This window comes from Thunnus thynnus, chromosome 21 (genome assembly GCF_963924715.1).
Source record: "Thunnus thynnus chromosome 21, fThuThy2.1, whole genome shotgun sequence".
In the NCBI taxonomy this organism is placed as follows: Eukaryota; Metazoa; Chordata; class Actinopteri; order Scombriformes; family Scombridae; genus Thunnus; species Thunnus thynnus.
The window spans coordinates 21,713,464-21,738,317 of NC_089537.1; the positions used below are offsets into that span (position 1 = coordinate 21,713,464).

The window sequence follows — 24,854 nt, forward strand, 5'->3', positions numbered from 1 at the left end:
GAATTTGGAGGCACTTGCTTGTGGACATTGAGCATGATCTTTAGACTTCGTGCTGTAGTCAACTATTAAACTCCTATGAAAATATTTGGAAGGTAGCCTAAGTGCAGAGTATTGCATTGCAAGGAAGGGGATTTATTTTGGATTCAAGTGAAGTTTTTAAACCATAAATAACCACCCGGCTTGTGTCAGAAAGAATATTTTCATGCAACAAATGGCAAGTTGATTCGCTGTAACCAAAGCCTGTAAGTTTGAATAAAGTTTTTTTAATTTACAATCACTACAATACCAAAGTGCCAAGCTTCCTCGAAGGGAATACAAGAATCAACAGTTAAAAAACTCAGCTGCTCATGAAGGATGGAGGCTTCCTTCTCCAAAGCAGCCTGCAGGTATTTGCTTAACTCCCAACGAGGGATCCTGTACCCCCAAAATAATTAATACAGACCTCAAGTGCAACCAGTGTACAGGACGTGCTGACCACAGACAGTTCGAATGGATCTCTGAGGTAGTATAGGTTTTCAGGCTGAGTCCTTCACCAGAGACGATTAGCCAGGTTTTATTGCTGTGTACAGGGTGTGGGGCTTAAACAACTCACTGAGAGCTATTGCAGCTGGGTGAGAGGTCCTTTGTGTGATCTTCCCTGGTAATGGGGATGGTGGCGGGGGGGGGCAAGGTATGTTCTGAGGTGTGGAAAGGATAAGTGTCAGTACAAGTCTATGGTTGCTGTCATGGAGTACTGTTGATGGGCATTACAGGGTGAGTCATAAAACTTGGAGGGCTACCTAGAGCCTGATCCAGTAATTCATTGGATACCAAGTCTCAACTAATACAGTCCAGTCTGTCTGAAAATGAGCTCATTCATCAAAAATAGCTGAAACTTTCCACTTGGGTACAAGTGTCAGCTGCAGCACCTTTACATGTCATTAAAAGGACTGTAGCACCGAAGAACAAACTGGCAAGCCCACATCAATATTGCTGTGTAACAACGACGCAAGTGCCAAGCCTATTAGCAACTTACAGGAGCAGAATTTAAAGGAAAACTGACTGACCACAAAATGAGGGATCTCGGGGCCTGGCTAAAGTCCTGCTGACAGAAACTTGGTCTTAAAGGAGAGCCCCACCTGAGGCAGGTGGAAATTGAATATTGTATTATATTTCCTGTGGCTTTTTGCGGAGCGGGAACTTGGCAGCGGAACAGTGAGTGTGGTGGAATTTATAGAAAGCACACTTGATTAACTCCCTTTAATTGAAAAGAGGGGAACTGTCTGCGTCGTTTTAGCCATGCTAGCTATACACGCCAGCGTTCACATTTCATGTCAGCTCCGATGTTGCACCGATGAAAAGTCTGCAAAATGAGACAAACTTGTGAGCTCCGAGCCCTGCTGAAAGATTACATTAGAAAATATTTGTTTCATCTCTGTGACATAATCGGATTAGGAGGGACATGAGAGACTGTCCCAACCATCTGATGAGGGCAGGTGAGGAAAGACAGAGAGAAAATAAGTCTGGTTTAAGTCTTCATGTAGGTCTGAATGCTCTCCTCTTTCTTGTCTCTCTTTCTGTCTCTGACACCTCCTCCTCTGGTCCTTCTCTCTTTCTCCAGACAGATTGACCAGTAACTGATGATCTATAATTACCCAGGTGAGGCCTGAGCATTTCCATATGAGCAACCTGGGTTTCCGAGTCTGTCAGATTAACATGATGTGTGTGTTTTCTTTCTGCTGTTTAGCTTTTCCCAAAGTATCCCATTCACAGCCTTGCGAAATAAAAGGTGGAATCTGTTGAGCTTCGGTGGTAGGGCTTTAGAGGAGGGGGACAATTAAGGTTTTATTAATGGTGTGCCACTGACGTTAGCCATGTTCACCTGAATGTTGCGTCTGAATGCCGGACGCTGCTGTAAGCTGAGATGGTTGTTCTGTACTTCTGTGTGTTTTAAATTCTGCCCGTCTGTCCACTTGGCTCACTAGCTGACAGGCTGGCTCACGTCTCAGTACCAAGTAGAAAGCAGAGGAAACACACAGTTCTGCTTGTCTGGAGTGGGACTCTCCACTTACGCCTCCATGCTAACGATAAGAGACGCTAAAAGCAGCTCAGTTTCTCTCAGTTGAATAAAAAATGAAAATGAGAGAATAGGTAGAAGAGGCTTGTTTTGGTGAAAAGACAACATGCTTTGGTGTTACACTAATGTATTTGATCATTTCACGGCTGCAAGGACAGCATCTTACCTTTGGTTTAGTACTGGTGGTATACATTCTGCTACAGAAGCTGTACTGAATTGGGCCACATTAGCGCAAAGACCTTGACTGATGCTTATAGAATTGCACTGACATGGGCCCCAAAGTGAGAGCCACTCAGTATCTTGCTGGCTCATGAACAAAGTAAGGTATTTACATTTCGTAACAGGATTTAGGGAGTTGATTTTACCATTTAACCCTTCTTTCATGCATACACACACACATCTGACATGTCAGCTTTTGACAATCACGAGGCTCAATAAGTTCAGCTCAGTTAAACTCAGTAAGCATTCTTTCTCAAGCAGTTTGACAAAAAGAAAGGATGGAGAAGGGGAAAACTAAAGAAATATCATCCTTTTTACCATTGGTACAGTTGGTATTGCAGAAACACCCTGTTCCTGTTTATCCATCCATCCATTCATCCATCCATCTTTCATGGATACGAGGCTAAACAAAGTAACCCTATCACTCCTTCTCCTTTGCTACTTTCTCATCCTGGGGGATCCCAAGGTGTTCCTAGGTCAGATGGGAGATATAATCCCTAGTGTTCTGGGTCTGCCCCGAGGTGTCCTCCTAGTTGGACGTGCCTAAAATACCCTTACAAATAGTCATCTGATTAAGATGACTCAAAAACCTAAACTGGCTCCTCTTAATGCAAAGGCTCTAGTTCATTACATCATCTCTAGAGGTGAGCGCAAACACACTGCAAGGAACTTTTGTTTGCTTGTATCAGCAAACTAATTATTTGGGCGACTACCCAAAGCTCAAAGATTGATAGGTAAATTTAGAGCGTCCCTTTCCCACCTAGGCAGTCCAGTACAATGCCCGATTTTCTGCCAACACTGCAACTATCTGCTTGCTGAGCTTGTGGTCCATCTTACGCTCAATGTTTTTCGACATGGTTTTTTGACTTTTCTTTTCAGAGGCAAATTATCTTGTTAATTATATAAAGCTACATTTTTCTTGGTGCAAAGCTTTTTTCTACTCCTAGTAAATACCCTGTGAGGAAATGGCATCCTTGACTGAACAGCACTGACATTTAGTTCCTCTTGAAAGATTAGCTAGGTATAATCATGGGTGGTTAGAGGGCTAGGTGAAGTCTGGGAGCTCCACCCATATGCATGGCAATGTATAACAGAAACATAATGCCACCTTCATTAGCATCATTCTATCTGTCCTACATTATGCAGTGTTTTCTTTGGGGCCGGCGAGAATGAGAGCCCGAACATGCACAGGCTCTGCCCATCATTATCCATGTTCAAGATGCCTTATTCTTTGGCCATCCATAACAACCCAGGCATCAAATGAAACCCTTCTGGTTTCCTCCAGTCCCGACATCAGGGTTCTACTTCAGCGTCTGAGGTATGCCATAATTCAGCCACTTTAACACGCTCACATTAGCGCGTTACAACCCTGGATCCTGAACAAACATGCTTACACAGAAAAGATTTCTTTAAAGGGAGGGGATGAAAATTATGTCGATTTTTCTCTCTCAATCGTCTCTGTGACATAATGATTCTGGCTGGAGAGAGAAAGAGAGACCACCAAAGGGGGGAAATATATCATGCCAGCACATGAAAACAGTGTTGGGCATTCTTTCAAAATGGAGATAATATACAGATGATACGGAGGAAGACGTTTACTCAGTAAATTGACTTATGAAGCATTCTCACTTACACCAATAAACAGGAGGAAGAAGTAAAGCAGGTGTCACATATATTTACTGGTTGAATGGTGACTGATGGAAAGCTGATTTACAGTACAAAAAACCCTCCTGTTTCCTTTCAAATAACAGGAGATGGAGAAGAGGATTGGCTGCAGATTGAAGAGAATCCTGAGTGAAGATGAGGTTAGGGCAGACAGACTGAATGTGTTACATTCATTACCTCTGTCTGTCTGCTAGCATATAAAGATATCAAGTTTGCTCATCTTCTCCTCAAACTCCGCAGCTATCTGGTTTAATAGGCAGCGAGCGGACCGCAGGCCCATTCACACTGGCAGGGGGGGGGGGAGTTAGAAGATCTGGGTGGGTAGACTGTTGGAATGACAATAAACTTAGTGATGTATGAATGAGACTGGAAGGAAGGAGGTTGAATAAAGTTGTACTGAACAAAGGTGCAAGTGTGTGTTTTTATGTGAACTGTAGTCGGCGCAGAGGTGGGGGTCGGGGGAGAGAGGGTTCAGATTCTGTCTCGTCCCAGAAGAGAAAGGATTTTACTGTTCAGGATATTTCAGATCGAGTGTTAAAACCTGATAACTTTCTGTTATTCTTTCATATATTATTTTCCTTTATTATGAAGATTTAAAAAACATAACGACTTGATATCCTCTATGACCACCTAAATGTTCCTTTACTTTCCTCCCATGTCGGAATTTAATTTCTCTAAACACATGAAGAAGACTTTGCGGCTATTGTGGTGAGATTGCTAGTAGTTAAATTTTAATATTTATGATTATAGAACTGTCACTCCTTCAATTACATGATGTGACTTTAACTACATACTGTTTAAAGAACACAAGATCTACAAAAACATGATCTTCTACACTGCAGGAAATAAAAATTGCTAACTGAAATGCTATTACTCTGATGGATATGAATTTGCACTTTAACAACCACAGTGCTCTGGCAATAGAGCAATAAGCATGAAAAATCCATCGAAACAAAACTTCAAAACGCAACTATGAGAAAAGAAAGATGTGGGGGGTTTTTTTTTGTCTTACCTTGACCAGTGAGTGGAGGCTCCTCTCCCCAAACATGTCCTGGAGGAAGGTGTTGTCCTCAGGGCGGCTGACATGGGGCTGCAGCTGGGAGGGCAGAGCCGCCAGCAGCTCATACAGACCTACATAGGGGGAAAGGGAAACAAAGGGTCAGCGTGGCAGTGGGAGGTATAAGTGTATGTATGCACCATCACATATGAATGTACATACATACCACTTTAAAAATATATAAATGCACTGACGTTCTGTACGTGTGCAGGTGTACATACTGTATATGTATGTTGTTTTTATGTATGGCTGCTCTTATTGTTTCTCCCTCAAATGTGCCCATCCACAAAAACATATACACGCAAACTAGCACTGGCAGCAAGAGGAAACATTAAGGCAATAAAGCATTTCCCCTCAGCCTCTACTTCCTGCGTTTGTTCCAGCCTTTCCTGTTGTTGGAGAAGCACTGTTGTCCCAAATCAGGAACAACCTTAAAAACTCAATGTCAGTTCCACTTTTTCATCAGTTGAAAAGTTCAATATGAACTTTCTTTCTTTCTTTTTTTTTTGACTAAACAGATGGCACACATGCCTCGGGAGGCTTTCCATCCACACATCATCCCTGCCTATAAACAATCAACTTCTGGAGTAAAGTGCACATGTGTTTGCTAAACAGAAGTTTTCGAAAGATGACAGACTGAGGATAAATTGCCTATGTGGCTGCTGTGTTGGGTATGTCAGTATTTTTTTTTTTTTTACTATCGTGAACCTAAAATGAAACTGAACTGTTCTGAAATGACCTTACGCGCTGGGTTGATGTATCACCAGGGCGCATGCAGAGTGAGAGTTTGGCGTCCTCATGTTGCTGTTTTATACTTTATTTGAATGTTTTTACGTGCCCTTTCCTTTCTTAAATTAATTGTTTGAGTGTCATTATGACTGAGTGATCTTAGTGCTGATAATCTAAAATGGATCTTTTTCATTCTGCTGCTTTGTGGATTTTGTTCTATGCACTGCTTGCCTGCAATATCAAAGGGGCTGTCTAACAGGCTAGGACACAGTACACCAGAGATGTGCTGCTGCAACTGAACTTTGTGAGTTTAGCTCGCGTGACAGATATCACGTTACAGTTACCGAACTTTAATCTGAAAGATTCACATGAAACCAGTGCTGCAACAAGGGATAAGAAGAGGAAGCGTGGTAAGCGAGGAGGCGTCAGACTATGCTTGAGGAAACAGCAGCTAACCCGGATTCATCTGCCCTCGCTGATCAAGGGGAACATCCAGTTCCTGAGGAACAGAGTGGATGAACTCCAAGAAAATGTTCGTTTTCAGAAGGACTTCAGAGACTGCTGCGTCATGGCCTTCAATGAGACATGGCTCACCGAGCGAAACCACGACGTCGACCAGTTCATTGATAATTTTGGAGCTCCGTTCTGTCAGCACAGAAAGGCTGAAGTGACGAGGAAAACTCAAGGTGGCGGGGTATGTTTATATTTTAACAAACGATACTGTAGCTCTGATCGTCAACGAACACATTTGTACGCCAGATATCGAACTTTTATCTGTATCACTGCGTCCTTTCTACCTGCCCCGCGAGTTACCACATCTTTTTATAACAACAGTGTACATCCGTCTGAAGTAAAACGCCACCTCTGCCTCCAGCATTGATGTAGTGCAAAAACTGCAGTCGATTTCACCTGATGCACCAAACATCATGTTGGCTGTTTTTAAGCATGTCTCCCTTAAATACACTTACAAACTTTTACCAATGTCTGTCCAACCAGACGGGATAAGACATTAGATCTTTGATATGGGTCTGTAAAAGATGCTTATAAATCACTCCCATGACCCCCACTGGGCTCTGCGGATCATAACTGTGTGCATCTACTGCCCATATATAAAACAGTTTTAAAGAGAGAGAGAAAGCACAGACAAAGGACATAAAAGACTGGACAGAAGAATCTGTGCTCTGCCTGCAGGAATGTTATGACTGCACTGACTGGGACATGTTTAAACAGTCTTGTGGTGATTATTTGGACAAACTTGTTGATGTAACATGCTCATATGCTGCCTTTTGTAGGGACATGATCATTCCTTGTAAGCCAGTTAAAATTCACCCTAACAACAAATCATGGGTGACCAAATCCGTTAAGTCTAGCATACAGAAAAAGAAACTTGTTTTTAAGCAGGGAGTAGCCTCTGATCTGCATATAGCTACCTAGGAGCTGAAAATAGAAACTTTAAAAGAAAAACAGAATTATAAATCTGAACTAGAGAACAAGATGGCTGCAAACAAGCTTGGCTCAGCCTGGTCTAGCACGCAAACTGTAGCAGGCCTCCGGGATCCAAAGAACAGCAGTCATGTCACTTTGGATGGCTTCAATTCAGATACTGAGTTTGCTAATGTTCTTGATCGTTTTTATATTAATTTTGACACTTTCGATTTTAGTAATGAAATTCAGGAACTGAGTCACAAACTTGAAGACAGTCGGCACTTAAATAGAGCAAAAGGATGTTGAAGAGCCATTCCTTTAGGTAAGAGTGAGTAAGAGTCATGAATCTGACAACATCTGTGGTCGTTTGCTTAAATCTTGTGCAAAAGTATGAGTCCTGTATTCCACTACATTTTTTTTAATGTCTTTACAGGCACAGCATGTACTTAAGGTCTGGAAGGATGCTGTGGTGTGATGCTGTTTCCAAATCCAGTCGGGACTCTTAATTATTTTAGACCGGTTGCTCTCACATCAATTTTAATGAAAACCTTTGGAAAGGTTAGAAATCTTAAGGAAAAGTGAGTATGCACTTGATCCCATGCAGTTTGCTTACAGGCCACACAGAAGTGTAGAGGATGCCTCAGTCACTTTGTTTAACTTACTTTTTAAACACTTGGAGGGAAATGGGTCTCGTGCTAGACTTTTATTTGTTGATCGTTCCTCTGCTTTTTAACACACTTCATCCTCATATTTTAACCAGAAGGCTTTTAGAAACTATTTGACTTAAGTAACAATCTTGTGGACTGGATTCTTGACTTTCTAACTAATAAGACACAAAGAGTGAGGGGAAATGGAATTCTGTCTGACCAAGTTTGCTCCTCCACTGCTTCCCCTAAAGGATGTGTGCTTTCACACCCACTATTTATCCTCTACACAAATATGTGTCAGAGCAAGTGTGACCATTTAAAGTATGCAGATGAATCTGTTATTGTTAGTCTGCTCCAAGACAATGAGACTAGCAACAGCCCAGTGATCGACGACTTCACCAAATGATGTGAGGTGTCCTAATTTCAGCTAAACATAAAACCAAAGACATAATCATTGATTTTTGAAGACATGCCCATTCACATGAAGTCATATCCGTTAAGGGCCAGACAGTGGAATGTGTGCAATCCTACAAATATCTTGGGACAACTACTGACTCCAAACTGAACTTGGAAGCAAATCGTTAAGCCGTGTGCAAAAAGGGGCACCAGCGTTTGCTTTGTTTGAGGAAACTGTCCTGTTTCCACATTGACGTAACTATGATGACCTTATTCTATCATGCTTTTATTGAATTGATTTTATCTTTTTTCTTTGCTGTCATGGTTTGGAAACCTATCTTTAATGAGCAGAAGTTCTCTAAATCAAGTTGTTAATGGTTTAGTAGACTGATTGGTGAGTCACAGTCACAGCATAATCCAGCGTCCCTGTAAACCAGACAGTTACAGCAGATAACCAGCTTGATTTTAAAAGGATGACTCCCACCCTTTGCACAGTGAATTTCAGCTTCTTCCTTCTGGATGGAGGTTTATAGTCCCAAGGTGTAGAACACAGCATTATAAAAATAGCTTTGTTCCAGCAGCCATCACTTAGATGATCAAGATGTAGCAACACTGCACAGATGCATTTTACTTCATTTATTCTAGTGGCTATTTATTTTAGTAGTTTTTATTGTTAAGTCCTAATTATTGGAGCCTTGAGCACTTTTATCATGTCTGTCTATTGTCTCTGTTGATTGTAAAATGTGTGTCAAGATGGACGCCTTGTGTGTGAACTAAATCGACCAACGGGCACAAATAAAGTAACCTGAACTTGAACCTAAAAGAACTGAATTTAAAGGTAAGTGAAGTGAACAGGCTTGGCTGTGTACCAGGTGATGTCATGAGCTCACAAGGACAGCGGACTTTTGCATTTATCCAGGCCTGTATGGCCCAAATACAGGCCATCTCCATAGCATAACCACAATTTGTTGGTGACAGTGAGTGAAACAGGGCGCGTGGATCGGCGGTCCCATAGCTAAATCTGAATCCCCTCAGAACGACGCATGCTGAAATCCGTAAGGCCTTTCGGGGTTTACTAACCCCGCTTATAAAAGTAATGAATATTTCAAATTCAATTTAAAGAGAACCAGACTGGGGAGCTGATGGTTTCAAGATTAAGCAGAGGGGAGGTGAAGCACTCAGTGACAGAGCACAAAACCAGCGAGTGAGTGGGGTTCCTTCCAAACACAACAGAGTCTTGGAGCACAACTGATGGCGAGTAGTAGCAGATACTTGTTTGTTGTTCAGTTCTGGTATTCAGCGTGGCCATCGTCCACTAAACTGGGGGATACATTGAAGGTCAGGTCCATACAGAGTGTAGTCATTCTAGCTGGGTTATATGCATCAAAGACCTCTTCACTAATGCACCAGAAAAAGGCCCCCCAGATTCAAGCTCCTCAAACACAACCACACAGTGCTTGAAACCCTTTGAACTAACACTGATCATGTGAAGGAACTCTAAACACATTCACAGCGGAGCCATCGAAACGTCAAAACAAACTGGAGCAGCTTGGCTACCTCTCTGAGAGTGTCTTTCATCAGAAGACAGAGCGAAAGAGAGGAAGGAGGGAGAAAAAAAAAAAAAAAAGCACACCCGATGCAAGAGTAATTCATAGCTGAAAATGATTGATTTAAAACAATAGTTGACGGCGCTGGCTGGATGAATGACTGACTGACTGAGCTGGCGGGCTGGCCGACTGGGTTAAAGCAAGTGTGTGCTGGCAGCTAAGGCCATTTGGCGGAAGAGCCATGGCTGACTAACTCAGCTCATGTCATGCGCCGCTGCTGCTGTTGCTGCTGCTGCTGCTGCTGCTGCTGCTGGGCAGTCAGATAGATGGAGTGTCATCTGCCACTCTCAAACCTCTGCTTTCCATTTGGAGGTGATTTGGGGGTCGGGTCTCAGAGATCTTTGAGCAGACACACAGGATATATCAAGATGATATCCCTGTTCTTCAGCTCACGACACAGATTCTGTGCAGTGTTGGCGCCTCATACCTCACTGTTACAAAAGGTTCTGTGGTAAAGAAAGGAGTACAACAAAGGAGAGGAAAGGCCACTGAACAAGAGAGGTTTTACACACAACACATGTGCGCCAGCCACCCCCGTGGTTTTACTCAAGCTTGGTGTGTGATATTGTCCCTGGTATGTGATCATCTGATGCCTGGTTCTGGGGTCCTCATCACCAGAATCCTTGCTTTCTAGCTAACACAGGCCTGCCTGAGGGCAGCTGGCCCCCTCAGTCATACGCAACTTGGAACTCCCAACTGAACATCTCACATAATATATTAAAAAAAAGATTTAAAGGAACATGGGATTAGGTGGAGGGGTGTAGGAAGGGCAGGGAGAGTGAGGGGGGGGAAGAGATATGGTAATGTCATTACTATTGGCAGTGAAATGCTGATAGAGGGGAATGAGGGGAATGAGGAAAATAAGGAGAGAGTCCCAAAGCATTATTCTCCCCATGTGTGAAGTCTCCCCTCCTGTCTACACTCCCAGTTATTCAAGACTTTATTCCTTCTGACAACAATTCCTCCCTGTCCTTGCTGAGAGAACCTAAATAGGCTGTGCGGTATGTGCCAATGGCACATTATGGGAAACACATCAACTGCATTAGCTGATCAGAAATAATAACAATGTGGGACAAGAAGATAAAAGACACGCTGCCACTGTGTTCACCTTCTGGGGTCACTGTGTCAGGCTGAACCCTGTGACCTTGAGAAAACCCAGTTTCAAACAACAACAGAAAGAGCTGTGGAGGAGCCAAGAGCTAAACAAGGACTTTGCAAAGCTGAAATTAAATATAAGAATGTATGGGTGGACAAGCAATGAGAAGAAATGGATACAGAAAGAGAGAGGGGGGAAATGAGCCAAAAAACAACCGCAGTGGTGGTAAAAATCACTGTATGTGGACACTATAAAAAGTGGAGAGACAAATAAATCCAGGGCCAGATGTATAGACACACGTATAGATGTGTAACATCAGAGACCATGTCCTGCACAGACAGAGAGAGACAAAATGAGAGAGGGGGGAAAAAGAAGAAAGAAAGCAAGATTGCGCCAACTCTTCACCACTAAAGGGTGGACACACTTGTTTCTTGCAGGGCTGGTCTGGGTTCATTTGATTTGTTTTGGCTAGACTATTCTGGACCCTCTCGTGTGGCGGCTGTGTGTAGCGGACCTGGCAATGTCTTGTAGTGGACCACTACGTTCTGTTGTGGCTAGCGCTGGACCAGCCTAGCCCAGAGGTCCTGAAGACCAGCGTGATGTTGCACAGGATGGCCGAAACAGTTTTCAGAGAAATTGGAGAGGCCAGGGCCTCCGAAACTTCCCGTACAGAGGAAGTGACCACTTTAAGTGCCAAACAGCACTTCCCCTCTCACGCCCACACCTCCACAGCGGTTAGAGAAAATAACAGTGTTTTTCACAGATCCCTTTTATGTAAAACACAAAAAAAAAAATCCCAGACAATGAAATGCATTAAACATGATACGCATCAAATTGCTAGTCGCATAGGTCAATGACCTCAGGGGTTTTTCTAGAGCACTGACGAGGAAATTACAGGGACTAATCTAACAACACAGAGTTTGCATGGTTGTAAAATAACTCTCACCATGACATTGTAACTTTAACTGTGTTTACTTACACACCACACTAGGGGTATACTGACTGCTGGGAGACAAATTTATCAGTCTGTCCATAACTTCACATGTTGGACCGTGCAGCATGGGTGCTGACGGACGCTACGTCCATCTTGTAACTAAAGTACATACAGAAAGACAAACTGTCTGTCTGTCTGGTGAAAATGAACTTGTTCGAATACAGGAAATGAACACTGGGTTTGGACTCCATTTCCTCCCCCTGCATTTTCTCCCAGGTGCTGAATGAGTTATTGACCTCCCTCATATATCTTTCAGGAATATATAGAGAGCACGATGTTCGTGAGGATCGCCAGACAGCAGAGGGAGAGAAATGTGACAACATATGGGAGTTTGCTAAGCAGTTCAGTATTTCAAACATTGCCTTGTGATCATGCTTGAGGGCCATCTGTGGAGAAAAAAAATGGTGGCAGACACGGGTGGCAGCAAGAGAAGCAGCTGCAGACTGTGTATCCTACTTCAATGTGTATTTACTGTTCCCGTGCAATGCCTGGATAACCTGCAGCTGTAACACAGGAATTTCCCAATTTGCTCTCTGTCTGTTTGCCTGCCTGCCTGCCTGCCTGCCTACCTGTCTATCTCTAATTCACTCAAGGCCTGATTTTCCTCCTTATTCTCCGTCCGAGAGAGAATGAAAGTATGCTTCAAGAATTGCAAAGGAAGACAGGAAGACAGGAAGCAAAGAGGAGAATGCAAGAATCTGTGACATAACATCTGAGTTTAGACATGAATCACATCTGATGTCAGCATATGCGCAGACAGAAGAAGAATGATGACACTAAAGACAAAGATGAGAGGGAACACCATGAAAGGACAGAAGACTAATGGCTCTCTGCAACAACAAGAAATAACAGTTACAGTCATAATGATTCCTGCACTTATGCAAACACATTTTTGTCCGAGGGGAGAAACTCTAGACAGACAGTGGGTGGGAAGATGGATTTAACGAGAGTCAGGTGCCAAACAAAAGGAGAAGTGGTTTAGGCCGCTTGTTCACAGCCATCGCAGGACAGGACAGAATATGTCATCTGCTCACTGTCCCGAGCAGTTTCTGTTCTGTCCTGGAGACTGCCAATGCCTGACTTTCCTTTTACTAGCTCGCAGTAGCATGGAATAGCAGGGGCTGCATTGGTTGTCTGGATTAAGTGACCATTTGACCTTTGTGGCTTCACCTACCAGACATACAATTATATAATATTACACGATATATCAGATGAGCAGAAGCTTTGATCTTCAAACATAACTTACAATGAGTCCAGCAGTGTTCTACTTGGGGATATGACAGTGGTAGACCGTGGAGAGAGGTAATATATAATGCTGGCCCAACAACCTAACAGCGGGGGTCTGTGCTCCGTTCAAGCCCACAAGCCTCCCATTACTAGCTCCAAAGACCAAACCACTTCTCCACATTAAAAAAAGGTCAGGGGACTGAGCCCTCCAATATAATCTTCAATGATATTTCGATGTCACGGTATTTGAATAGCTCCATCGTTTGGGGTGGAAAAAAAAAGGGTGAGTGGCTTTTGCAAAATGTTAGTTAGGGCTCCGCAGCATGGAAAAATGACTTCAGCAAGTACAGTGGGCCAGTCCAGGTGCAATCAACCGTCACTCCAATCATATATCGACTGTTTCACTACCGCAGGCTGAACTCTGGATGGATGTGATTTCAGGGCCTACAAAGAATCTGTGGCCCTTGCTGAGATCATGCTTAATTCAGGCGAGCGAAAAGAATCCAGGTTGCGAGACCTTATCAAAGCTGAATTTCAGAGCCAGGACGGGACAAGCTTTTCAGAAGGGATTTACTTTATTTCACCTAATTTTCAACCTCGCCAGTGAATATCACGTAGTAAGTGCCTCACTCTTCCTCTGCTCTATGCTTCGTCACACCTTTACTCTTCAAAGGGCTGTCAGCACATTGAAAACAGAGCTCAGGACAAAAGTACAAGTCTAATCAACATAATTGAAGGCATATATTCTGCAGGATCCGTCAGCCACCTGTAGAGCCAGTGGTGTTTTGCAATTTCAGCAGTTTTAAAAAGTCACAAGTGAGGCTTGAGTAGAGGCACCTGCAACAGCGCTGGAATGAAGCAACTGAAAGGGAACTTGGTATCTTGTCCAAGTCTGAGCAGTTAAACTGTCCTCCTACCCCACTTCCCGAAAACTTGCAAATGATATATAATGTAAGGAAAGATCGAGAGGGAGAGAAATTAAACATGGAGAAAAGATGAAAGGTTAGAAGTATCTGGGAAGAGAATAAGATGATGACAGAGACGGTATCATGGATAAAGACAGATATATGAGATGTGGAGGATGGAGAATATAGCGCAGTGCCAGTCAAGTGTTTGTTGGATGCCGGGATGGAAGGTCCTGGAGTCTGTGGGAAGGCTGCGTTTGGCAGTGGCCATCCAGAACTTCTCTTTCCCCAGATGGAGATGAAAGGCTGCTGTTTGGCCCAGTCCGAGCCGGCTGAGTTTAGATTCACTCTAACATGGTAGACAAAACACAGAAGCCACAACAAGCCGGCCAGATCCAAATGACCTGCCACCTCTGCTTACTGTGGCAATGGAACAGCAGCAGACTTTCTGGCAGAGGCCGGCATGTTCTATCCAAAGCTGTGGCCAGCTCTTTATTTCGAGCAAATCTTCCAGGGATATCAGAGGCGCACAAGCCAACACCACCTGAAATGGTTTCATTTTGATCATACATTAATAGCAGCACTTATGAAAATTTGTGCTATAAATTTACACTCTAAATCTTTCTCTGTCTCAGTCTCAAAGTTGCAAGCGATTACTCAACATCCCATTGCCTGGTTGTCAAACAGAGCACATGGTCTGTAAAGCTGTTTTCAGGTTCTTTCTAATGCAAGTGAGCATGTCCTACCAGCCAATGACCGATTTAGTACCCTGTGTGCTTTGGCAGGAAACAGTGGAGGATGTCATCCTACCTCAACAAAAAGAGAAAGAATTCTTCGTATTCAAACAAATAAGTCATCATTCCTCTCTCTCAGTCGCACTTACTCGATTTCTTTCTTTTACATCTGCTTCCTTTGACTGTGTTTTTATTTTTTTATTTTTTGCTAAAATGATGTGGAAATTTTAGTTCTGATGTAACTGGAAACAGGGAGCGTTTCCAGTGGCAACAAATCCTTGTGTTTCGGTACTGTATCACTGCAGCACGGAGCCGGCTATCGGCCAGGGACCACGACAAATGGCTGCAAGCTCCCAAAGGAACCGCCACCCCCACCCCCCTAGCACCGGTGAAGTCCTCCCCCAACCTTCCCCAGCATCTCCCACGAGTCAAAACCGGCCAAGGCCAGATGCTCAGGATTCTTGACATCAGGATGGAAAAATTTACTGTTAACCTTGACAGAGAAAAAAACAATATGGCCATATTCTTATCATATCACTCATATTATTCAGAGACGTGTGCTTCTGTGTATGCATTTGTCCTATACAAGAGTACGTGTATGTGGAAGCAATATTGCAGTGAAGTCACAGAGTGTTTCACCATAGGAATATCTGCATCTCATTACTCAGTATCATTAAAGAGCCATCACTTTCTCCAAAAGGGGGTGATTGGAGAGAATAAGATGGCTGGAATCGCTCATGTATCGCTCATGCACAAACATGCACACAAGCACACATGCAGTCCAGTAAGTTATTAGCGGATCTGGTAAAAGCGTTGTCCCATCGAAAGATTTCCATGTGTAGTCTTTCATGCGAGTGTCGCCCACCTCCTCCACAGCTGTGCAGGGCTGAACCACCCTTATCTTTTAATGCTGTGCGGGGGCTGTAAACCTTGATAGAACATGCAGGTACAGCTTGGAATAACATAGTTAACTTTAATAGGGTTAATAAAAGGGCATCGGGTCTTTAGAAGTGCCTGTTTGAGAGTGTGCGTGCACGGTCTTGAGCTGGTCTCGGGTGTACAGTTTAAGGGGCACCATGCAGTGACAGTAACGGCACACTGGAGAGGGCTTGTCAGCAAGCTGTTGACCTGGCAGTGGTATTGGGCAGGGCAGTCAGTTAACACCACCTGATTTCTATAGCGCACCATGATCACGTCAGCTTCCACACCAATTAGTGTCTCCTTTGCTGAATCAAGCAGATGGAGCAAGAGAAGTACCTGCCACGTTTCTATATACCTTATTAAATTCATCACGTAAACATCTGCTATGTTCTGGGAGAGTTTAGTTCATTAAAATGAATATAAGCTTTCTGAGGAAATTAGCCAGTCATAAGCAGAAATTATAGCCCCATTGAAACAGGATTTTTGAAGTTGCTAACGAGCTAGCTATCTGAGCTAAATATTTTTGATAAGTGTTCATTTTATTTTTTATGATTTATGACCAGAGTACATACTGAGCAGGACATATTTCCAGTTGAAAAATAAACTTGTAAGAGCTCTCTGGTGGACGACTTACGCATTGGCGTAACTTTAAATTACCTAGAACATATCTTATGTCTATGTATATGTGGATACCAATATATCTACAATAAACTACCATCGGTCGATATATCAACCCAGCCAGTTTGTCAGTCGGGCTCGACTCATCTGAAACATTTAAAACTAGAGATAGCAAGGCATCGCCTACTACTGTGAGGAAAATTTAAGTCAGGCTGTTCATTCCGAAGTCTCCAGCTCTCAATCACAAATATCGCTCCGTTCTACCTCTCCCCCACAACTGAGCCACTCTACCACGAAAGCTCAATCACATAACTCCAAAAGCAGGGAGGAAATGGGGCTACAAGGAGCAAACACCCACTCTCGCTCCAGGAGGCTCACTGACCTCTGAATGGTATAAACCAGATGCTGCGTGTCTGATGCTGTTTTCTGATGGGAGATCAGAGACATTAGGAGCAACAGGGAGCTCCTCATCTGCAGAATGTGAGCTGCTTTTACTGTACAACTCTGATCAAGTGATGAGGGAGAGTTATTAACTGACTCCGAGAGAGAGAGGGAAATGTTCATATACAGTTTGTGGTACTGAATGCAGCGGACAGTAAATTTAATTCTCACTGATTTAAAAAAAAGAGAGTAATGACAAACTTTGCTATGGGAAAATCATCTTCTATGCGTTTTATTTTTAAATGAAGTTAAATTGAATTTTTTAAATTTCAATTCAATTTAACCTCATTTTTATACCAGTGCTAGTGTGTCTCTGTACAAGTAAATGAATTTCTTTGGCATGGAGGCAGCAGTTTGACATTGACGCTGACTGGACATCCTATGACGATTTAAGGTTTGGAAGAGATTCTTGGTAAGCCACAATATAAATGCAGCAAAACAGGCACCCACACAGTGTAAAAAAAAAAAAACCTTCTTACTTAACCTTGCAGCTAATGGAGTTCTGTAAGGAGATAAATGGTGTGTAGCAGACAGAGCAGTGGGCTGGGTTTGTCTGCCTGATGATCCCTGAGTGGGAGCTGAAATAAACTGGGATGAGGCGAGCCAAACTGAGCGGAGGCGGAGCAGTTATCTGTCCCTGACTGAGCCCACAACAAAACTCCATCACGGCTGAGCAGGAGGAGAAATGACTAAACAGCAGCTGTCTGGAGGAGAGACGAGACCTGGAGAGCAGCTGCATAGCTTTGTTGGGGTGCAGGGGGGTTACAGGGGAGTTTTCAGGTTAATCTAAGCAGAGGTTTGACTTATTGCCTTATCGTCCCTACGGAGCATGCTGCCCATTATATGAAAAGTGAAGTGTTTGCACAATTAAAAGCTAATTCTCTGTCTCTTCTTGGCCACCTTGTTAGAATGTGAATTAATGTGTGTTTGCGTATTAGATCCCAAGAATAGCAGCCAGCAAAATGTCACATAACAGTGTCCTAGAGCGTTGGGCAGGAGTGGGATACATTAAGATAAAATGTTTCAAACATAAATTGCTATCAACTAAAACCCTGTCATTAATCTGCTTCTAAAGCATTTATGAAAAACCGAAAAGTCGCACAGCGAAATGAGCCCACCGTAACTCAATCACCAGGACAGCTTCTCCAGCACTCCCCATGGCCACATTCTAAGGCCAGTTTTCCAACATTTTATTGTTTTTCAAGTTTATTTTCTCACTATCTGGTTTCATTTATTAGCCTCTAATTCATACAGAGGCCGGTTGTTTATTTGGGCTGAGACTGAGAGACAGAGAGAGAGAGACAGAGAGAGTGAGAGAAAGAGAGGAGAGAGAGAGAGAGAGAGAGAGAGGTGGTATGATCTTACATGCACCCTCCATTTGTCTGCCCACGTGTTTGCTCTCCAAACACTCCGATAATGAACATTTTAATAATGTCTACATACACACACATACACAGTTACACATTCTCCTGCCCAAATGTGGTGATGAAATAAGAGAGCTGCTACAAAAGAATAGTTATATTAATGATAATATTTTCCCCATTATGTTAAAAGCCTAAGCACGGTACTTCATCTTGTCTGTGTTTGTGTGTGTGGTGAGGCTGGTGTTGAAGGGTCTGCAGATGGCAGGGCTGCTAAAGAAAAGAAGCTAAGGTACTGGCAAGATGCTGCAATGTCTCTGTAATTATTGGCAGCCACTTCATGTGGAGGAGGTATTATTCATCTCTGTGGATTTATGCTAGCCTGTCGAGGTGTCGCTACCTACATGCCAAATCTCCAGAACTACGTAGAGGATCCCGCTGGGGTTGATGTGCACGTCCTTTCAAATGAAACTACATGTAAAGCCGTTTCAAATTCAAATCCTCTTCTGTAAATAAAGAATGCAAAAATGATAACTTTAAGATTCACAGACTGTCTTAGGTTAGAGGCTCACAAACAACATAAAAACATACACCCCTGAAAGACTCATAAAACTACACACACACACAAACAGTTCCATAAATTAATAAGAGCAGGTGTACACATGCATTAAAAAGTAGTGACAGTCTATTTGGTCTTGTTTAAAATGAATATTGCAGTGGGAATGAAAGTAAGTTGTTTTTTTGGTCTGAGGTGCTCTGAAGTGGCTGTCTGATGGGAGTAGCTGAAAGGAGTGGTGAAGGGGGTATGAAGGGTCCTCTGTGATGGAGTCTGCTTTTCTTTTTACTGCGTGACTGTATAAGGTCTGAGAGTTGGGTTTGAGTGGTGCCGGTGATTTTGGCTGCACGCTCGATGATTCTTGTGAGTTTTTTTCTTGCTTTTCTCTGTGAAGAAGTTGTACCAGGATGCGATGTTGAATGTGATGACTGATTTGATGAGTGACTGGTAAACTGCTGTTAAAATGTCCTGTCTGACATTAAAATCCGTTGGACGTTCTTGAAGACCCTGTCCACATGCTGTGTGAAGGACAGGTGGGGGTTGATCTCAGTCCCCTGGTACTTATAGATCTCGACCTGTTCCACCACCTGCCCCTCCAGCCTGAGTGGTCCAGAGAGAAGATGAGGGGTGTCAGATGCCCGGCGCCCCCCGCAACACAGCTCTTTGGTTTTACTGATGTTCCAGTTATATAATGAACCTATCACCACTCTTCAATATTCAGTAGATAACTGGTGGAAATAATGGAAGATTTTTTTCTTTTTGAGTCTGTAATTTAGATGATTTTGGAACTTGGATCCCCTCACAAGACAGGGAGACCCTACTGTCCCCAATACAAAGCAGTTTAATAATGTGGTACTTTATTTATGGGTTGTTGTTCATCTACTGTAAGCTGCTCAACATGGAAAATAATTAATTTAATTAATCATGCGTCATTTTCAACATAACTCCTGTATTTAATCAATAATTATCTAATGTCCTGTTGGCAATTACAACTGATCCTATGTTTTATGTGTCACTTTGTTTTGCAGACGTCTCTTCAGATGTTCACAATTCCTTGATTTTGGGTTTTTTTCAGCTTCGACATGTATTCCAATCAGGTGATTGTGATAATCAAATATGATTATCACAATACTTTTGATCAAATATGTTATTTTAAATGTGATGAATGACTGCTGGTGCTTTCAGAAGACACCAGAAACTTTTGAGAAATGGTGTATAATGTGCATATGGGGGCAAAACATGTGGCCACCTTAATGTTCATTTATTTCATTGAACTAGAACACTCAAAATTCAGAAAATTGTTTCACTTAACTATAATACAAATTCCAAAATGACACTGACAAATCATCCAATTTTATTCCGGTATTAAAATAGTTCAATAATAGTATTAGACTATATATCAGTCTGCAATTATATATTCTATTTATTTCATTATTACATTATTCAAAGCCGTAGTCTCAAGCGCCATCTGATCTGAACGAGGACAGATGTAACTAAGAGTATTAACTGTGAATATAAATGTGACAAATTTTCCGTAATCCTAACAGGGGTTTATCCCTTAAATCTACGGCATTACAATGCTACCAAGTGGAATACTGCCACTAGTATTCTCTGTAAACTCTGGTACGCTGCCGGGTAGTCCCAGTGCCAGGCCAGCCACAAGTATTAGTGACTTCACCAGGCCTGGAGATCAGCGACCTGAAGTTTATCCATAATGTTCATCATGTTTCACCTGCACACACAACTTCACAGGACCATCAAGGAGGAAGCAGAGGAGATGGGCCGGAGGAGTCTTTACGTGTTTTATTTGGAAACCTGAGTCTGTGCCGGTAATTGCCCAAAATGACTCTAATCGTAATTGACGGTCTGGCTTTCTACTTTGTCTGCACAAATTTCCAGTACGACGGGGGCTACAGTAACTCTGTTAAAAGTCTGGACGCAGAAACGCACACACTCTTTATCCATCAGAGCGGGACTTAATGTCTGTCCTTCTTTTGTCCTTTTGCTATCCTGTGCATGTTGGGTTAAGGTCCTCCGCATGTGTCTGTGAGATGATGTAGCTGGCCATTAAGCCAGACTGAGAGGAGGATAGTGTTCCTGAGGGGAGAGGTGATGATTTCTGGCAGCTGTGTCAGCGTTGACAAGCTTGACATGTTCCTCACTCTGACATCACACGCTCATCCACACATACACACACACACACTCCTCATAACAGGAGAGAAGGAAAGGCGGAGAGGGGGAGTACATTATATGTAATTTTTACGCTATTTTACACTGTACTGAGCTGTAAATTTGCAATAGTGTGTTTTTCATTTTGCAGGGCACAAAATTAAGTGAAAATGGACTTTGGTTTATTTTCCAAACACAGTTTTAGATGGTCCACTCCACTGAAGAAAAAGCAACCTTTGACGAGTTAAGAGTGACTCATTTCCAATCTGAAATTTAATTTAGGTACCACTTATAGTGGTTGGCACACCATCAGCCTATGCTAGCACTTAGTGAAATATATATATATATATTCATTTCAAGGCTGGGATCACATAAGTGCTTCTGTTTGTGAACTGATGATGGGCAGAAAAATGTGAATCAAAGCCGTGAAATAATTTTGTAATTATGGTTGCATTTCCGAGGTTTCGTCTCATTATGTATTGCAGGAAACAGATTATGCTCCTGGCTGAGGGGTCTGTACCTGGCTCGTGGCCGGCTCCGGTGGCCAGGGCAGGCATGGCTCCTGCCGGCTGTTTCCTGGTTCCCCTCAGGCTGTGGAAAATGGCAGCGGGGCGTCAGAGTAGTGAGCTCCTCAGCAGCTCTCCCCAGGGTCCAGCTGAATCTGAGGACGGGTTTTATGCCATGGAGCCCTGCAGGAGAACAAGATTTTAGAGCCTACTTGTCAGATGGCAGAATGGCCGCATGCACGTGTGTGTGTCTGTTTGAGTGTGTGTTATAGGATCTCATAGCTATCCGTTGCCATGGATATGAATATCTACCATACTAGAGTTTAATATTAGGGGTGATATGGCTCTTCTTTTTCCAAGATTTTAATAAAATCTTGAAAAATCTTTATTTGATATATTGCCTGGCCCCACTAGCAAACATATGGATTTGTGTATATGTGAGCCAACGATTGACAGTGAACGACTCACTGAGTGTGTGTGCTTATGTGTGTGTTGACAGTACGTTCACAGTTGACTCTGGGGGTTTTCCACCCAACACTCCTTTCCTAAGCTGCTGAGCATCCTGCTTTGTACGTGAGCCAACGTCACCTCGACTGGCGCCCATAAATACAGGTACACAAATGCAATACACACACATACGCACACACACACACACACACACACACACAACTATCCCACACTTTGCTCAGCATCCAGCGGAAACAAGGGAAACTTTATCCACTGAGGAGAAAGTAAGCAAGCAACTGCAACAGACCTGTGAAAAATCAAACAGGCGTGGAAAAGCATCGCTTCGTAAATAATGGCGCTCAACTGGAAAGCCAGATAGAGCAGGAACAGGAAGAAAGAGGACGTAGAAGACAAATAAAAAGTCAGTGGCTCATTGAAATCTACATCTGCAGTGGATGAACATGTGCGGACACACACAGTAGCATGCAATAAACTCCTGAACCACAACGGTGGGAAAACAGGTAGCATGTATTAATTTAGACAAGAAAGCCTGGTAGACGCAAGTGTAAAGCAGAGCTGTAGACTTGAGACTCGAGTCAGACTTAAGGCATAAAAGGAAGACTTGAGATTTAATTTAAACTTGATTGGATTTGAGACATGACTTGCCTTGACTCTGTATAAACCTGATTTTCCTTGAAACTTTTATCAAGTCTTTAGTTAAGTTATGAGTCCCAAGAGATGTAAAAAATGTAAAAGAAACAACCCCAAAACTGGATTATGTCTGCTGTGATGTAGCCTGCAAAGTAAGTGTGAGGTTTTGTGAATGAATGCATCTTTGCGTTTGTTTCATCCTCCAAAGGGATCATGTACTGGTCTTGTTGAACACCCTAGCAGGTGCTGTTACTGCAGTGCATAAAGTGAGATGAAATCTGTGTATGAGTAGTTGAGGGATCTCAGTGGACGCCTCAGTGCTCAACCACCCTTCCTTGGCTTTGACTCAGTCACAGACAATCTCATTGAACCTTAAACAGCCTCCCACCTCTTCCGCATGTATTCTACATTTATCACAACATGTTTCAAAAGGCCACAAGAAACATAAACAGGTCCCTGGGTCCAGCTAGTTCACTGCCAGCAGCATGAATGCTTCATCGAAAAAAGGGAGAATGGAAAACACTTAGGTGTGAGCCTTCGAATCATTACAGCATGCAGTTTAATGATCCATTGTATGTCAGCTCCCATGTGTCATGGCCCAATCAAACTCAGTTACCTAAATTGTAGGGCCTTGGGGTTCTATTAGAAGTTCACGTCACTGGAAGAAAATGCTCAAAATAAACACCAGCAGTGAGATAAGCTTCATTATGTGTCTCCCATGTTGATAACTGTTGTAAAACTGTCTCGATGAACTCCAGAAAATGTCTGGAGAATCAGGTCTGGACATTTCAGACATGTGGCAGACATCAAGAGACTGTCCGCATCAGACGCGTTCTCACTTACTGGAAACACTATGTTTGGTTTAGGCTAGGGGTGGCATCTGGGTAGAGTGAGCAGGAGGCAGGACATGACGCAAAAAGTATGCATGGTCACATAGCTGTATTGTAATTTGGTCATAAACAAGTGAGTCTTTTTCCATTGAATTTGTCTGATGATTTCAGCGTTGGCCCATACCGACGGAAGTTCCCGAATCTTGTCATCTTTCCAGTTAGACATTTTCGTTGTTGTCTTCATGTAAATGACCCTTCTTCTTCACCCTTAGATGTTTGTATTCTTCCGGTTTCGTGCCATTTGCATGATAGAAACGTCGTCAACACGCCCACTCGCTCGTTGCGAATTCTCTGGAAGATGACCTGCTGTATTCACACATGGGCTCAATCGGACACGGACTTCGTAGTGGGGAGCTGGCGGGGTAAAGTCTGTTTAATGTCCGGACCAACTGATTTGGACATTTGCATTCTTACACACAACTCCTCCGGGTAATGTCCAGAGAACTTCAGAGTTGCAGTGCATGTGTGAAAGGGGCTTGGGTCACAGTGTGCTATAGCTGACTCAGAACTACTTGGCCGGAAATGGGGACAGCCAAGACACCTGCTCCCTTCCAGCTCATTGGGACCCCCGTCAATGGTTAGGCGGTTGTCGGCCACACACATACACTTGAAGTCACACATTTGAAATGCAGAGAGGCTGAAAAATTGGACCGGAAATTCATTACAAATGTGTTTTCTGTAAAGAATCGCTCACTCAGCCCCCGCAGTGACAGCTGCACAGGACTGACTATATCCTGGCGTTTGGCCCTGTGTGTGTGTACAAACACACGCAGAGGTCGAGGCTCAATCAGCCAAGACGACAGCCCACGTAGCAAAATGCTACCACGCCTGTCTGACATACTGTGATGTGAACTCACCTCAGGGCCCAGCAGACCCCAGGTGGAGGCTTGTGGAAAAAACATCTAGACAATACAGTCCAGAAGATGCCTGAGTGAGCAGGTAAGCAAGACACTGAGAGCATATCAGCACAAGAATATTTTTCTTCTGGATTGAGATGTACAAAATATGGTGCATTCATCAAAACGCACTTAAGAAAGGATCGATTTTCCAACAAGAGGAGATCTGGGAGATGAATTCAAATCCCTGCCACTGTGTCACGCCAGCACCAATTTGTAGGCCAGATTTGTTGGTCGTTTGCATGAGCATAAAGTACAGACCAAAAACCTGATGAAATTGGAGTTCAGCGCTGTTCAACCCTGTGTATACTTCCATAAAATAGGTTAAAAGGACCAGCAGAGAAGGGTAGTGGCGCCTCAAGCCATGACCACAAAATCTCTCCAGCAGGCCCATTTGAACAGGGGACTGAACCTAACAGCCACTGAGCTCACGCCAAGGGAACTGACCCATGCTAAATCAGTTCAGTGTTTCACAGAGCACGGTTTTGTCATAAGGCTTTGTGATTGGAACGACAGACTTAAGAAAAGACAAGGGAAGGAGGAATGAAGGGGGGGGTTGCATTACTCTGAAGGTATGCCCTAATATCAGTCGTTTGCCTTTTGTTGCATCCAAAGGGGAATGACCACATATTCCCCAATCT

The 24,854-nt window shown here is 43.2% G+C and overlaps 1 protein-coding gene across 3 annotated transcripts in view; it reads right to left on the minus strand.

The window, feature by feature from the left end:
* The window catches only part of mpp7a (MAGUK p55 scaffold protein 7a), a 142,000-nt gene that overhangs the window by 87,129 nt on the left and 30,017 nt on the right, over positions 1-24,854 (minus strand). For 2 of the 3 annotated variants that reach the window (XM_067577438.1, XM_067577439.1), the window contains exons 2-3: positions 21,344-21,512; positions 4,953-5,071 (exon numbers count right to left, since the gene is read on the minus strand). In XM_067577438.1, coding sequence (XP_067433539.1) covers positions 4,953-5,071; positions 21,344-21,380 — 156 coding nt within the window. In that variant the 5' untranslated portion in view covers positions 21,381-21,512. The remainder of the gene's footprint in view (positions 1-4,952; positions 5,072-21,343; positions 21,513-24,854) is intronic. The other variant, XM_067577440.1, reaches the window with a different exon arrangement.